Raw genomic sequence first — 16,693 nt, 5'->3', positions numbered from 1 at the left:
TTAAAATATCCATACTCCAATTTGCCCCAGAGATCTCACTATAGATATATACACCCAAGGAGGCCAAAGATAGAAAACGCCCATCTACATAGCAGCACATTTTGTAGGAGCAAAGAATTGGAAACAAAAGCAGGTACTCATCATTTGGGGAATGACTAAATAAACCATGGTACATAAGTGAATGGAAGGTTACTCTAATGTAAGAATTTATGAAAATGAAGAATACAAAGAAGACTGGAAAACATATGAACTGTTGCAAAGCAAAGTAACCTGATTCATCAAAATGATACACAACAATGAACAATTACAAAAACAAAGCTGAGTGCTATATAATTGTAATGACCAAGGTTAGCCATGAATAAGAAAGGAAAAAATGTATCTCCTCCCTTCTTTGCAGAGTTGCAGACTTGAGGGGTGAAACACTGAATATAATGCTAGACTTGGTAGATATGTTCATTAGTTTCCCTGAACTTTTTCTTCTTTTTCAGTTTTCTTTCTTTTTATTCTTTATTTTATGCAATGGGCTCTATCAAAGGAAGGATAAGGGATGTGTTTGGAAAAGAAGGTAATGTTAAGAAAAAGTTAATAAAATTTTGTAACTTTTTAAAACATATATCTTCTTAGAATCAATACAAAGTATTGATTCCAATGTGGAAGAGCAGAAAGGGCTAGGCAATTGGAGTTTAGTGACTTGCCCAGGGTCACAAAACTGAGAAATGTCTGAGGACATATTTGAACCCAGGACCTCCTGTCTCTAGGCCTGGCTTTCAATCCATTGAACCCTACCTGCTCTGTAACTGATTAAAAAAAAAAAAAAAGAAGATACATTAACAAGTAGGTGGTGTAATAGATAGAGCTCCAGGCCTTGGGTCAAAAAAACTTGAGTTCAAATTCAATCTCAGACATTTACTAGCTATATGACCTTGGGTAAGTCACTTAACCCTATTTGCCTCAGTTTCCTCATCTGTAAAATGAGCTAGAGAAAGAAATAGCAAGCCATCCCAGTATCTTTGCCAAGAAAACCTCAAGTGGAATCGCAAACAGTTGGACATGACTAAATGAATGAACAACATTAGCTTGAAATGGCATCTTGAAAATGTGATCAAGAGCTTTAAGCTAAAAAAAGAAAGGGAAAGAGAAATCTGTCTAAATGTCTTTGTCAAGTTAAATATCACAAAGAGTAGTTATAAGATAGAAGAATACCAGTGAAGGAAACTAACTCACAGAAGATAAAATCCAAGAATAAAGCCAACAATAAAATTCATGGCCTCAGATGTTTAAAAACAAATGTGCAAAATATTATTAATAAATAGGTCAAAGATCTTAATGTAAAACAATAAATTCAAAAAAATACTTTTATGAGGAAGAAAAGGGAAAGCTGTCTAAAGAGAATAGTTTATGTGGAAAGAAATCATCAACCTATTAAGGTCTGGTATAGGCATATAGAATCAGTGACATAAAAGAAACTACGGTAGGATGAGTGTTATAGAACTTACTGTTCTTTTAACAGTAAAAAAAAAATCATGTTTTAATTACTCCTTGATAGCATAATTTGATATCTGATAGTAATATTCCCCCTTTCTTATTTTTCTTTTTAATATAGAAATTCCCATTTAAAAAAAAATAGGAACATGAGGAAACTTCATTTGGCATGGGTGACAAGAAAGTAGGGTATTACTACTGCACAGTGTAGATGAAAAAATAAGAATGGATAACAAAGAGAAAGTGGGGCCAATCCTCTTGTTTAGCTTTTGTTTTCTTTACCAAATGGATGAAGCATGGTATAGGGAATTCTGGGGTAGAGTCAGAAAAACTTGAATTCAAACCTCACCTCTGATACTTACTAGTTATGTGTAACCTTGGGCAAGGCACTTACCTTCCATGTGCCCAAAGCAAGTGCCTAGGACTTACTGCCTTGACTGGGTTGCTATCAGCTTTGAAGAAAGGAGATCCCACTGATAAAATCATGGATCCAATGTGTGGTCACATATTTATCTACCAAGGAGAAGGATCTACAAATCAGAAAAGATATAAAAGTGATAAATAGGAGATTGAAATCTAAAATTAAGTGAGGATATGGTAGTAGGTAGAAGGACATCCATCAATGGACTCAAGTCATCAGGCCTGCATCAGATCTCTCCCAGGAAGTAGTGATTGCTAAGACTTTGTCAATGATCTTTGAATAAACATAGAAAAAAAGGATAGGTAGAAATGGGGAGATGTCCTACTTTCCAAAAAAGGGGGGGAGAAGTATATAGAAGGGGAAAACTGGAAAATATTTTCCAATCAAATGAAAGCTATAATAGTGTGATTAATTCTTCAAGGAAAGAAAAACAGAGTTGGGGGACTGTTTATAGTTATAAAAAGGAACATTGTAAAGTGCCTTTGGGATGTCTAATTATTGTTTTCTGTGATGGATTGCTATTGAGTCATCTTGGTAGGATGGGGAAGAAACTACCCCTTTGGTTGATTATCTGAGTCATCCATAACGCTGGGGAATTGGAGAGGCTACAATATAAGGGACTTTACCAACTAGGGACTGGTCTATTACTACAAAGGGCTGAGTTGCTAGAAAGTTATCATATTTTGAAGACCCAGGAAATCCTGAAATTAAATATATATTTGTTTCGGTGTCAGAAACTTTTCATATTTCTACTGGACAATAACAGGCAAAAATATCTTAGAAAGAAGGAATAAGAAAGATACACCAAGAAATAATACTTCTTTCTGCCCCTCATTGAAAAGAACATCACAAGTACAGTTACTAGACCTTGGTTTAGGATCTAGGTTCATCATCACCTATCTGTATGATCTTGGGAAAGTCAATTAATTTCTAATATCTAAGCATTCTCATCTGAGGATAATAATAGAATAATAGCTATAGCAAATATTTATATAGCACTTTAAGGTTTGCCAAGCACTTTGTAAATATTATCTCATTTTATCCTTACAATAATCCTGGGATGTAAGTACTATTATTATGTTCATTTTACCAATGAAGAAACTGAGGCAAATAGAGGTTAAGTGACTTACTTAAGGTCACACAGCTAGTAAGCATTGAGACCGTGTTTGGACTGTGGTCTTCCTGATTCTGGGTCCAGCACTTTCTCTATTAGGCAGCCTAGCTGATTAAAGTCTTCCTACTTCACAAAATTGTTGAAAGGAAAGGACTTTATTAACTACTAAGCCCTATTGTTTTCTGTGAAATTAAATAAAGTATTATTCTGCTTTTTAGAGAAATCTGCTAACCACTATTTCCTATGAACAGGGGAGAATGTCCTGAATTATGAAGTCATTTGGGGCCTTGTCCTTTTGGGATACATTTTTAGGCAAACAAAAACATTCATTGTGCCTGAATCACAACTGGTAAAACAATTTCCTCCAAAAATTTCTTTTTCCTTTAACCAAAACCATCTCTCCCATCACATTCAAACCTCCCTTGACACTTAAATCCAAAGCTCTTGTTGATATCAGAGGGATTTTTCCTTGGGCTCAAGCTCTTAATAATTCTCTAATTATGGGATCTGCTCTAACACTATTCCTTTTCCTTCATTGCTTTCTCTTCCCACGGTACAGATTGATAATCTTTTGGTGTCAGAAAAAAGGAAAGAGAAAAACAATATCCATTATGTTTTTAATGTCTTGAGCTGAATTTTTCCAAGGGAATGCTTGACTTAAATGTATGAGAGAGACACTATGTATTAGTAATCCTATAGCATCTTTCTCTGACATTTTGCAAGCCATCAAGATTCCTCAACACTTACTGAATGTTTACAGGCTTCATGGGAACATACTATTGAATAAGAAATTTAGTTAGATTTGAGATCAGCTTAAAATCCTGAGGCATATGCTACTTTAGTCATATTCAACATATGAAATTAAGTATGTCCAATATATTATAGATTTATGAAACAGATTTAGGTAGTGATTGCATATTCAGTTTACAAAAATATTCATCATGAGATTCCTCTACATGTCAGACTCCAACAATATTTAAAACATGATTTGGGGGCAGCTACGTGGCTCGGTGGATAGAGAGCCAAGCCTGGAGATAGAAGGTCCAAGGCTCAGATCTAATATGTGTAAGATGCCTCATAGTGGAATAAGACTGAAAAATAATGAGGACATGAATTAAGGGGAAGACAGTGAATATGAAAAAAGAGAATGAACAGAAATAGGGAAAACATGAGAAGGAAGAAATAGAAATGACCATGAAGCACTTGGAAATATTCTGGAACTCAGGAAAGAGGGTAAAAAGTCTTAATGAACACAGATTTTTGGAGTCATTAATGTAGAAGTCACAATTGAAGATATGGGACCAGATGAGATTGAAAAGAACAGTATATAGCCATGTTAGAGAACCTATGGCATGCCTGCCATAGAGAACTGCTCCCTTCCCCCTTTCCACCATGCCTGAGGACATTTTTTCCCATTACCTGCCCCTCTGTCCAACAGCCCAATGAGAACACTCCCTCCCTCCCTCCCCTGTCTGGTATAAGGGGGCAGCTCACATGTGGTGTGAGGGTGTCATTTGGGCACTCATTCTCTAAAAGGTTTGCCATCACTGGTATATACCTGAAGAAAAGAGAGAGTATAGAGCTTTGAAAAATATTTACATAAAGGGGACAGAAGGAAGTGGTGGAAACAAAAGTCAGATTAGCAAGGAGTAAACAGGTAAAGAACAAGTTGAGCCAAAGACTGACAATAAAAGTGAGTAGATAAAAGAGAATACAAAGGATTTTTTAAGAAAGGAGTTTTACACTAAGGGAAACCTAAGATACTTGTAGTTGATAAGAAAGATCCAATAAAGAGGAAGAGATTGAAAATGCTTAAGGGAGAGAAGACCTGCATGATGAGAGTAAGTTAGAGGATTTTGGGAGAAGATAGTGAAAACAGCTGATGTGAAAGGGCTTCTTTGACAGGAAGATTTCCTGTGAAATGAATGGGAAGTTGTGGAACATAAATGAAGACATTAGTAGCATTTTGGAGCTGTGGAAGATTAGAATTGAACCCAGAGGACCTTGATCTCAATAAAATAAGAGGCAGGGGTAAATAAGGTTGAACTTGAAGGGTTAAGAAAAATGAAAAAAAATAAACTTTTAGAATGGTTAAATAGGCCCAGGAAGGACTGTCAATTGAACAAAATAATTGCCAGGCAGTGGATCTGGAACAATGGCATACAATGAACAATTGAAAGAACGAAGCATGTTTTCTCTGAAGAAGAGAAGATTAAATGTGGGGGAGGGTAGCATGATTGCTATCATGTGGAAGAATCATTAGACATTTTGCATAACTGCAGAAAGGAGAGCTAGCACAAATGTTTGTAAGTTAAAAGGAAAAACATTTTGCCTCAATATAAGAAAATTTTAAAATATGAACTGTTAAAAAGTTGAATGAATGTGCTGCATTTTTCAGTTCTCATTTGAAAGTCTTTTCATAGAAGCTGTGGAGGCCAGACTAATTAACCTCCAAGATTTCTTCAAACTTTAAGGTTCTAATGTTCTAAATACAGTCAAGCAGTGTGGCATAATGAATAAAAGACCAACTTTGAACCTAGGTCTTCCTGATTGCCAAGTCCTGCTTCTGGACTTATGCTGGGGGAAAAGACTTAAATCTTTCAGTACCCCCAAGAAACTCTCAGAAACTATTTGTTATAGATGGAATGCTGTTTTGCACCAGTAGAGGCAAGTTTCCACACTAGAATTTCTCTAACTCTAGATCTGAGCAAAAAAAAAAATTCTGTACCTAAAGGGTCCTTTAGATTGTAAGTTCTTTGAGGATAGCGACTGGCATATAGCCTGGCATATAGCAGGTATGTAACAAATATTTATATATTGATTGAAGACAATCACAGGAGAACCTGTGGATAAATGCAGAATTAATATAAATACAATTTGAATTTTAAACCACATATATATTTATGCTTATCATATGTGTTTATCATTATGTGTTTATAAGCATTTAGATTATAAGAGATGTTAAGAGAGCCTTTGTAACTGATGGACATATTCTGGGAGGAGATAACTTTGGAATTCATTCCTAAAGAATATCAAATTTTTAAGCTTTAAAACTTGTATTCCTTCTGAGGCAGAATTACTTTGGATTCCCAGTGATGGGTTTATAAGGTTGGAATGTATGCAAAGGAGGAGGAGGAGGCAGTGGATGAAATCACAAGGAGAGATTCCTGCCTTTGGCCATGTGTAAACTAGATTCCACCAGGCGTTAATCTGTGTTCATCCATCAAGAGACAAACTTGGAAATTTTAAACACAAAACATTTTGTTTAAAGGTCAAACTGCAGTGTTGTTCTTTTGGCTATTGCTGGAGTATTTGCTGTGGCATTTGATTCCGTGAATCAGCAGAAGTAGAACAGCTAGCCTTGAGAATAGGCAGATGAGAAGGATAAATAAGATGCTTAAAACTTAGTTCACTTTCCCTCTAACCCCAAAACATGAGAGAAACAAAGAGAAACACAGACTCTTTAGGAGAGGCACAGCACCAATGGGACAGTCATAATGAAGGCATGTGACTTGCTGATTATGGGAGTCCTCCAGGGCAACCATTTCCCTTCTCTAGTCACTGAGAATTCATCTGCTAACATTTCTTTTTTCATATATAATGGGGGTAATTTATCTTTATTTCTTAGAAGCATAGAATCCAGATTAAGAGTCGTTAAGATCTGTAGCAACATTCCGTGCTTGTCAGAATGAACCTGATTTGTCTATAGTGTGCATTTCCAAGTACTTTGTTTTAAGAAGGACAATGACATATATAATAAATGTTGTTAACCTGGAGTGCAGAGGAGAGCCAGGATGATGAAAGAGGAATTCTCTAAAATTCTCTCCGTATACAATGAGAATCAGGTATCAAAAAGTATTTATTTCCTACTTAGAAAAGAAATACCAAAAGAAACTAAAAAGGAATATTGCACATAGAAGACATAAAAGAGTATTCAACAATTCTACTTATTACTACAGTTACACCTTCCTAGAATGTTTATACTTAAGTTTTATAAGAATGTAAAGTAGTTTTGGAGATCACTGTAATAGTCAGTGTTACATTACCTTTCTTTTTTTTAATTTAAAAATTTTCTTAAAATTCATTTAGAATATTTGTTCCATGGTTCCATGATTCATGTTCTTTCCCTTCCCTCTGCCCACCTTGCTCCTATAGCCAATGAACAATCCCACTGGATTTTACATGTATAATTTATCAAGACCTATTTCCTTATTATTGATAATTGTACCAGGGTGATAGTTTAGAGTCTACACCCCCAATCATATCCCCACCAATCCATGTGATCAAGCAATTGTTTTTCTTCTGTGTTTCTACTCCTATAGTTCTTTCTCTGGATGTGGTACATTACCTTTCTGTCCTACACTGTCCACACAATTACCAGTCTATGCCTTTTGGTAAGAAGGGCTAGGCATAGACTCATCTTTTTTGAAGATCATCTTCTCCAAGAGTGCTGGGGTCATTGCCAGTGGCTTCCCCTATCCCCTTGCTATTCCAGTCAGTTCTGAACAAAAAGACTCCAAACTTCCAAACTTCTTGAGCCTCATAAAATCTCCTGAAAACCTGGATATATATCCACCTCAGCAAATTTATTCCCCTAAGGTCAGGAAAGAACAAACACAAAAGAAAAAGCCCAAATCCAGTCTCAGGCTTGTCTAGCTGGATACTTGCTTTTTATGCCATGTACTCATGGCTGCATATATACTGGGGTAGAGTCACCATTGCTGCCACCTCTCATGACAAGCTGCTTAAAATATTCCCATCACAATCTGCAGACAAAAGGGGAGAGAACATGGAACCCTTTGAAAGATTCACTGAATCATTTTCACTTCTGGTTCAGTGGCTAGTAAATAGACTTCATCACCCCAGGATTAAGCCCTTCAACACTGAATCACACATGGCCCCAACCAGAACTCATAGCTCCTACATGTCTGTCTGGAAACAGATAAGGAAGCTCTGTACATGATCTCAGAGATTGCTCCTATAAATCAATTCAACTAGATACACAAATAACATACTATAAACTTTTGTTGAATATGGGCTTTTTCAAGTGTTTTAAATTTAAAAAATTAATAATAATGAATTTAAGAAAATAAGCAACAAAACTGTCCTGCTTTCCTGTATCCCTTTCTGAACTTCCTTCTATGTGTCAATGTTTCACTGACGCTCTTTTCTTTCTTTTCATTACTAATCACCAATTCCCCCATTGGCTATGTCTGAAAATGTATGCCTCATTCACTCTGTACCTGTAGTACGTTCCCTGCCTGCCAAGAGGTAGTAGACCTGCTTTACCACTAATCATCTGAAGTCATGATTGGTCATTGCAACAGTGTCCTAGAATCTTCCAAAGTTGTTTTCTGTCTTGCTTTTGGGGTCATTTCCCCAAAACATTTTCTAAGGAGTTTACACTCCACTAGATCAGAAAGATAACCTATCTCAGTCTGGGCTCAGAAAGACCAGATCAGGAGGATGAGTAGGCTACTTTCTCCACATCCTCAGACAAAGGGGAACCCAGGTATTTTTAAATACAAAGCCCTGTATCAGGGAAACAAAACAAAGTATGATTTGGTCCCTGCTTTCAAGGATTTACTAATCTCATAGTCTAAATGACAGACTCACCATTTAAACCAAATATGTATGTCTTTGTAAGAAACTTTGAAAGGACTCATTTATATCTAATAATTCTCTTTTCTAAAAACATAACATCACTTTTTAAATTCACAGGAATAACATGAATGCTCACCATAGGTCACTAGGATAATATGCTAACTAGACTGTACTGTCACCCACCAGGATTGAATATTGTACCCTGGAATGTGTTAAATTATAAAAACTTTGGAGTGCATTTATGGGTGTTACCCAGAGCACCTTCAAATTTTCCTCTTCCATCCTGTGCCCCCAAGGAAGTAGACCTATTTTGCCCTACCATTTTTATGGAGCTACTGTTGATACATAGACTGCTTTAACAGAATCAGATTTCATTATTCTTTCAACCAGGAATATGAGAATGCTTTTGTGTGTTTATTTGTTTTCACTCTGGCTCCATCGATAACTGCCAGGCTCCTGTGGAATATTATGTCATGTTGGTGCCCCAGTGCATTTGTATGAACCCAAAGAATGCAGTATTTGTCATCATGTGGCTTTTAGAACAAAATGCCCCAAGACCTTCAGTCTTATGTGGAAAGGACATACAGTGCTTTTTTCATAATTTGGCTCCTAGATACTGCAGTGCTTCTCAAAAAGAGTCAATACATTCATTATTAAAATGTATCTAAGACAGCTGAAATAAAGCATTCATACTGGTAATAAATACTCATTAGCTTTGAAATACAGGTGCTGGGATCTGACTACTATATGTTTTCTAAAGATTTCCCTCTTCTACTCCCCCAATAAGTTCTCCACTTCACATACTATTTTCCCTCTAATTCATCTAATTCAGAGGCAGGTAGGTAGTTCACTGGATAGAATATTGGGCCTGGAGTCATGAAGATCTAAATTCAAATTCAGGTGCAGGCATTTACTAGCTTTGTGGCCTTGGGCAAGTCATTAAACCTCTGACTGCTTGAGTTTCCTCAGCTTTAAAATGGAATAATAATAGCATCTATCTCATCAGGTCATTTGAAGTAATGAACAAGATATGTATCATGTATCAAACACTTATGACAGTACTTGGCATATAGTAGGCTCTTAAAAATGCTTATTCTCTTTCCTTCCTACATTCTTCTTTCTCCTTGCTACTTTTGAGTACAGAAGTGATGAGAGGCAGATGCACAGTTATTCTGACAGGGTTACTCCCATTATGTTAGGAGCTAAATTCGGTGGATTATATACAAGCTATGTAGTTCAGGTGTTCTTAATCTGGATGTCTCTGTAGATTTCAGGGGATTCAACTTTTTAATAATATATTTTGATAATTATTTCACTATGATTGATTTTCTTTGTGATCCTATATATTTTCTGTGATTAAAAAATATTTGTGAGCATTTCAAAACAGATCCATTGGCTTTACCAGACAGTATCAAAGCATTTTTCTTAGGGCAGTCTCCTTTGCAGTGACAAAAAAAGGAAAGAAAGTAAAAAAAAAGCAAGAAAGCATGTACTTTAGTTGTTGGTAAATGTTGAAGAATGGGAAAAGGAGGGCAAAGAGATGGGGAGGTAAGATTCAGAGGACTTGATCTTCTTAGTAAAGCAAGGGACAAAGGTGATCTACTCTAAGTGGGTCTGAGGATGTGTTTAGAGCCTTAAGTTACCAAGTACAGATAATTATCTATAAGGCTGTTTGAATTTAATTAAACAAGTCTAATGTTTCATTAATCAGAAGAATACATAAATGAAGTTTAATTCAAAGAATATGCTATAGTATATGCCATAGAATATAATATATATGGTGAACCTATGGCAAACCTATGGCACATGTGCCAAAAAGGGAATGCAGAACCCTCTCTGTGGGTACACTTTGGTCACCTGCCAGAATTCCTTACTAGAAAGGCAGAGAGACTTGGGGCAGAGTTGTTCCCTTCCTCCTCTCCACTTTACCTGCCCCTCTGCCTTTTCTCCCTTTCCTCTAGTTCCTCTCCTTCCTACCTGTTTGTTACCTTAAAATTTTCTCTCTCTCTTCTGCCACTTTCTTAACTATGTCATCTACCTATCCCAGTTCCACTTTGTCTTTGATCCTGATTTTTTAAAAAAGTTGTCAGCAGCTGATGCTTTTTCCTTCCCAGATCTGATGCTGACTTTGAAGCATAGCATTTGTAGCACCTGTGGAGGACACTAACTGTTACAGTTATCAGTTAAAAGGGCATGCTGTATGCCAGGCCCTCCATTATGCTATTAATTTCCCCCAGGGAATTCCTGTGCATGTTCCAGAGAAGCACTGTGTAACTTGTGGGAAAGAACTCAAGGTTGATAAGGTTTTCAGTAAAGAACTAACATAAAAAGCCAGCAAGGGGAGATGTGAAGGCTGACTGCAGCTGGAAGGCCTTTTGTTACATGGAGGTGCTGATGTCTTGATTTAGGCTTTTCTAAGCTTTAAATTGGGAGCTTTTCTTTGTTTGGACTATAAACCTGAGACCAAGCTATGTTTAACTTTGAGCCAGACAAATGAAAGGCCAACTTGGCTGTATACTTACTGAAAGTGCCTTTTTCACTAAGCCCCATACTCAGAATCCTATAACATAACTGCCACAGACTTGGCTGCTTTTCACATCAAACAGAATGTTATGGGGAGTGGGGGGGGGGGGAAGAAAAATATTTTCTCCCACTACTCTCCTACATGCATGTACCCTTTGCTGCAGCCAAACTGAATTACTCTCAGTTCCTGAACACACCCTGTACTTTTCCTGCCTCCTTGGTTTGGCTCCTGCCATTCTTTTTTCTCTTATTCCTCCATCTTCTCTTCCAGTGCCACCTCTTTCATGGAGACTTTCTAGATTACTGCTTTGTCCCACCCATGAGCAGTTTCTTCCATCCTCACAATCAATTTGTGTTGCTGGTATTGCTATATGCCTTAAAAGTTAAATGGTAAAGTAGAAATTGTCTTTACTTCGTCTTTGGGTGATATTTCATCAGACCATATAGTAGAAGTGAAATGACATTGTAAATGTTAGTTATTGTAAATCTATGAAGTAGAAAAATCAAAGCAGAGAGGAAAGGGAGATTTGGGGAACATTATTCTCCAAAAGACCCTCTGGTATTCAATCTGTCTTCTGGGTGTACCATTTTGTAATTCTATGTAATTTTTCTTCTGGCATTGATGTAGTTGACTTTTTTTTTAAACTAGAAAAATCTTCACAGTTCACATCTTTTTCAATGAAAGGCAGCTGTTTTTATTGCTTGAAGCCATTTTTGCACTGATTGGGGGACAATACCTGAGGAAGCCCTCTCTGATGACCTGGCCACAGGTAGAGAGAGAAATTATGGAAGCTGAGCTACCAGGTGTTTCATCCCCCCACCCCCAGTTCCTTTCTTTTAACTCTCCGGCTGCGGCTGCTCTTGGGTGCTTAGTCAGCTGGGAGGCAAGACTCCACTGTTTGCATTTGCCCTCTGCGGTGGAGGGCTGGGAGTCCCAAGCGGCTGCTGCAGCCTGGGCTCGGCTCTTTCAGCCTGACTTGGGAGTACTTTCACATTTTCCCCCCTCCCATTCATTGGTTCCCCAGGGTCACGTGAAGTCCCGGGGGTGCGGGGGGTGGGGGGGGCTGGAATTCGGGAGTTGTAAGCTTTTGGCACTCCTTTTTTTTTTTCTTTTAAAAAAAAGGGGGGGGGGGGGCTTGCTCAGTGCGTCTCTCTCCCAGGCTTGTTGCTTTTGCGCTACTGTGAGTAAAGTTGGAAGCAGCCGCGCAAAGAAGTGGAGGTGGCAGGTTAAAAGGGAGTGGGAAAAAAAAACGAAAGAAAGAAAGAAAGCTGCGGAGATGTTCAGACAGGTACCCAGGACCCCGGGCTCTGGCTGCTACTATCTCAATCCCATGACCCCTGAGGGCCAGGAGATGTACTTGCGGCTAGATCAGACGATGAGGCGCTCTCCTTACAGGATGAGCCGGATCCTCGCGCGCCATCAGCTAGTGACCAAAATCCAACAAGGTGAGTGGCTCGGGAGGGGAGGAGGACACCTGCATGAAGCTTCCCTCTCTCTTGGCCAGCTGGCCCCGGAAACCCTTTGATTTTGTAAGGTATGCCTGCTTGGATCTTGCTCGCTCAATCGCGGGGTGCCCCCCGGCTGCATATGCGTCTCCCTCTCTTCTGAACTGGCTCGGGCTCCTGTTCTCAGCAGACAGTGACAGCCAGGCACTGCAGGTAAACAGAAGCAGTGAGCGCACAGGTAAAGGGCAAGGGCGGCTGAAACGCTTCCCAGAACTTGACCATGGGTGTCAGCAAAACAAGCGGGCAAGGTTTCTCCTTGCCCAGCTGGGTTTGGCGCTTTTAGGGAGGTTTCTTACCATACATATGAAAGCACCAACACTGGTTTGCTTAAATAAGCAGTCCCTTATTTTAATTCAAGAAAGGGGGAGCAGAGAGATAGGGAGAGTCCTGCCTGCCCTGATCTTATAGGAGGTCTTTTGGAGGTAGGAGGATGAGAGGAGCTCTGTCAGAAGTCTACAAAGTTGTCAACTGACTTCACATTCTTTGACTCTGTATATTTATCTCAGCATTTGTGACAGATTTATTGCCTTTTTATTTCTTGGAAGAGATGAATGCATAGGCCAGCTTCAAAACAAATCCTTTTACCTTTACTTGGAGCTGTTTTCATTACCTCCCTGAAGCAGAGGTGGGAGAATATTGATTACAACAAGCTTCTTAGGTGAGTGTTGTTCTCAACTTGAAAGGAAGATCAATAGGAAAAGTCCCTAAAGCTTGTCTATATTTAGAAAATTTTAACATATGGAAGAAAGTTGAAAGAGGAAATTAAAATTGGAAGTTAGTTAAAAAAAAAAAAACTTTTGACTCCTGTTTTCTTAAGCAGTTAACAATACCCAAAGAACTGAAAAGGGTGATTCAGTAAAAATTGTGAAATATAAAGACCAGAAATTTCTTGTGTCTCTTAGTAAAATAGTGACCAAATAAATCTATAGGTTTGGAAAATGTTCAGTCCTTCACAGGAAATCCAATTTTGAGAGGGAAATTGGATTAGGATCTTATTGTAATGCATCCAAAATGAACAATATATATTCTTGTAGCTAGCATTTGATGAGATTGTTTCCTTGGAAATTAGGAATTGTTTGTGAAGTTTCAGGAACCAGTGATGTGTGAAGGATACTGGTCCTCCATGCAGGTCTGATTTCAGGAAGGATATTATGTCATTCCATAAACCCTGTGTACAAATCTTGATTGAATAGGAAGAAAAAAAGAATTCTTTCCCTGTGGGTTGACTTGAAAATACATTAGGCATAATTTCAGAAGTAAATCCATTTTAGTTTTTAAAGACTTCAGCAAAAGTTGCTTAACAGTTTGCTATTATTGCCACCAGAATGGGTGCTCATTAAGTAGTAATTCTGACAGTTTGTAAGATTCATGTTTGCCTGTGTTCATCCAGTCTTGTCATTTAAAAATCCCATTTAGTACATTTCTTCCAAGTATATCTAAAATAAATGTCGATTAATTTTTAGCATCTGAGATGATATAATTACCCCCTTGAATGATAATAACTGCCCTTCACATAAGGCTTTAAAGTGTTCAGTGTTTTATATGTATTATCTCATTTAATCTTCTGTTGGCCATGAAATACTCATCATTTGGCATAGAGGTTCTTGCTCATTTACTTTTTAAAATATCTAATTAAAGGATTGGGGGAGGGAATCTCCTTTTTAAGAATGCAAATATTAGAATCCTAGATTCAGAGTTTGCCATTGTCCAATGTTCTCATTTCCTAGATGAGGAAATTAAGACCAGGAAAGATTGTGACTTGGCTAAGGTCACAGAAGTAGCAGATAGCCAAATTAGAATTTGAACATGAACAAATATTACCCTGAATCATATTGTTTCCCTGAGTGTATGTTTAGAAGAACTGAAAGGCTAAAAGAAGAATTTTGGACATGAGAGAGAATTCCAACACTATCATGATTAGAACCATGTAAACTCTATAGCTATTAGTATTGTAAACCAAATAATACATTGTAGCACAATAGACAACAAATAGTATGAGAAAGGAATTAAAGATGATAATTTAGAAATTTAGATAGGCAACTGATAAAGAATCAGCCTTGGAATAAGGAAGAACTGGGTTCTTTCCTACCACTGACAAATTTTGACTGTGATGCTGGCTCAGTTGGTTTAACCTCTCAATGCCCCAAGCCATTTTCTAACACTATAATTTGGAGAATAGTTGCTGATCTATATTGGTTTTGGGAGTTTCCTCACCCACAGTTCCCTATACCAATGAAATCACAGGTTTGAGGGGAAAAATACATGTAAACATGTAGCTAAAATGTAATATGCAAATTTTATATTGGATTACTTGTTTGATTTGGATTATTGTCTAGGCATCTTAATGCCATGGATGTTAAAATTATGGCCCTGTGAATCACTTTTGGAATTAGGGAATGACAAGTCAAAAGGCCTTCTTTATATGGTTTATTTCCAGAATTTAATACTCCTCCAAGAATATGATCATGTTACAGACTCAGATGTAGGCCATCACACTTGAGATTCTGGTTTAGTTTTATTTTCTCCAGTGTATGGAAACTTTGCCTTTTTTTTTTAACTTTCTCTGAATTGCCATTTCCCCCTATTATATGATGTTAGGCTACTCTTATGGTCTATAATCCATCCACTAAGATTTATTAAGTGTGTCTGAGATGGGTAATAACCGTCAGCTTTTTTTTATACTTTTCATGTCTTTGCTTATACTGACAGTGGCATCAGGAAAATATTGTCATTAATCCTATTCAGAGAAATGAAGAAAATTCATGGAAAGATTATCACATTATGTTAATGTAATTTTGGACTCTGCATATATAATTGCCTGTTTTTAAATTTTATTACATTCATGTACAGGGTAACCAATAATAAAGAAATTACTCTCCTCTGACCTTATTTCAGAAAAATAATCAGTGAATATCATAGAGATGATTCAACTACTTGTAGGCTTTTGTGGAGAAACAGAGGAACACTAGAAAGGACAATGATGAGGCATAGGATCTGAATTAAAATTATTCAAAGCCAGAGAGAATTAATGAGTCAACTTAGAGTCATCAAAAATTTTTTTTATGATACCTTCCTGACCCTGATTATTTTTCCCCATAGATTTTTTTCCACTTGTAGAGAATAAAGCCTTGGTTTAAAATTATAGGAGATATTAAAAATAGGTTCTTCTACTTCATGGAAGTTTATTGTGAATTGATACCTACTTCTTGCTCATCTCATAGGTAGGTATATTGGGATTTCAGTGTGAGTAAGCTAGTACTTTAAAACATGCTTTTAGCTTCTTGTGTTAGAATGTGTTTTGCAGAAGCAATGAGGGGTCAGATTCTCTTAGTATTTTCTATAAGCAAACATCATATTGGCTACAGGTAAAGACACAGTTTAAGAAAACTGATATTAGGAAATCCAAGTCTAAACTTACAAGACAAACAGATTAGGTGTTCTTTTACTTTGTAAGAGAATTCTCTAGGAAAATAGAATTAAATAGTTCACTGCAGACTTCTTTTAAAGTTCCTCTACCTTAGTCATCTATAAGAAACAATATGACCAATTGGGCTAAAGCGGTAATTAAGAAGTGTGGGTTTTGCTTCCAGATCTCCTTCCAGATGACTGAATAGTATGAGATGCTGATAAACTTCCATAGACCTCAATTATGTCATCTGTGATATCATAAATTTACAGCTAGAAGGGATCTTTGTACAATTGCCTCATTTTACATAGGGAGAAACTAAAGTTCAGAGAGCTGATGACTTTCTCAGTTCTATGCAGGTAGCAATTAAGTTTTGAACCCTGGTCCTCTGATTCCAAATCCAATATTCTTCCCACAGTGTACATTGGAAAAGAAGAAAAGGGTAGGTAGTAAAGAAATTTAACAGCAAAGTGTTAGAAGCCAAAAGTGAACATTAGAAGCAGGTCAGAAATGACCCTGTGCCTCCATGATGACCTGTAATTTTTCTTCCAACAGTTTCCCAGAAACACAAATGTATGACAGGAAGAATGGCTACCTGTATCATCTCCTCCAAATTTGTTATTTGCTTGTATTTCTT

At 37.3% G+C, this 16,693-nt stretch overlaps 1 protein-coding gene across 8 annotated transcripts in view; it reads left to right on the top strand.

Moving 5' to 3' along the window:
- STARD13 (StAR related lipid transfer domain containing 13) overlaps positions 1-16,693 on the top strand; it is a 799,642-nt gene that overhangs the window by 568,152 nt on the left and 214,797 nt on the right. The window contains exon 1 of one of the 8 annotated variants that reach the window (XM_001367621.4): positions 8,085-12,590. The exons of 6 other annotated variants lie outside the window; for them this stretch is intronic. In XM_001367621.4, coding sequence (XP_001367658.2) covers positions 11,900-12,590 — 691 coding nt within the window. In that variant the 5' untranslated portion in view covers positions 8,085-11,899. Of the gene's footprint in view, positions 1-8,084; positions 13,309-16,693 lie in introns of those variants that run through there. One more of the 8 variants, XM_056825167.1, reaches the window with a different exon arrangement.

The sequence above is a fragment of the Monodelphis domestica genome, chromosome 4 (assembly GCF_027887165.1).
Source record: "Monodelphis domestica isolate mMonDom1 chromosome 4, mMonDom1.pri, whole genome shotgun sequence".
NCBI lineage: Eukaryota > Metazoa > Chordata > Mammalia > Didelphimorphia > Didelphidae > Monodelphis > Monodelphis domestica.
This window is presented reverse-complemented; position numbering and strand designations above follow the sequence as displayed.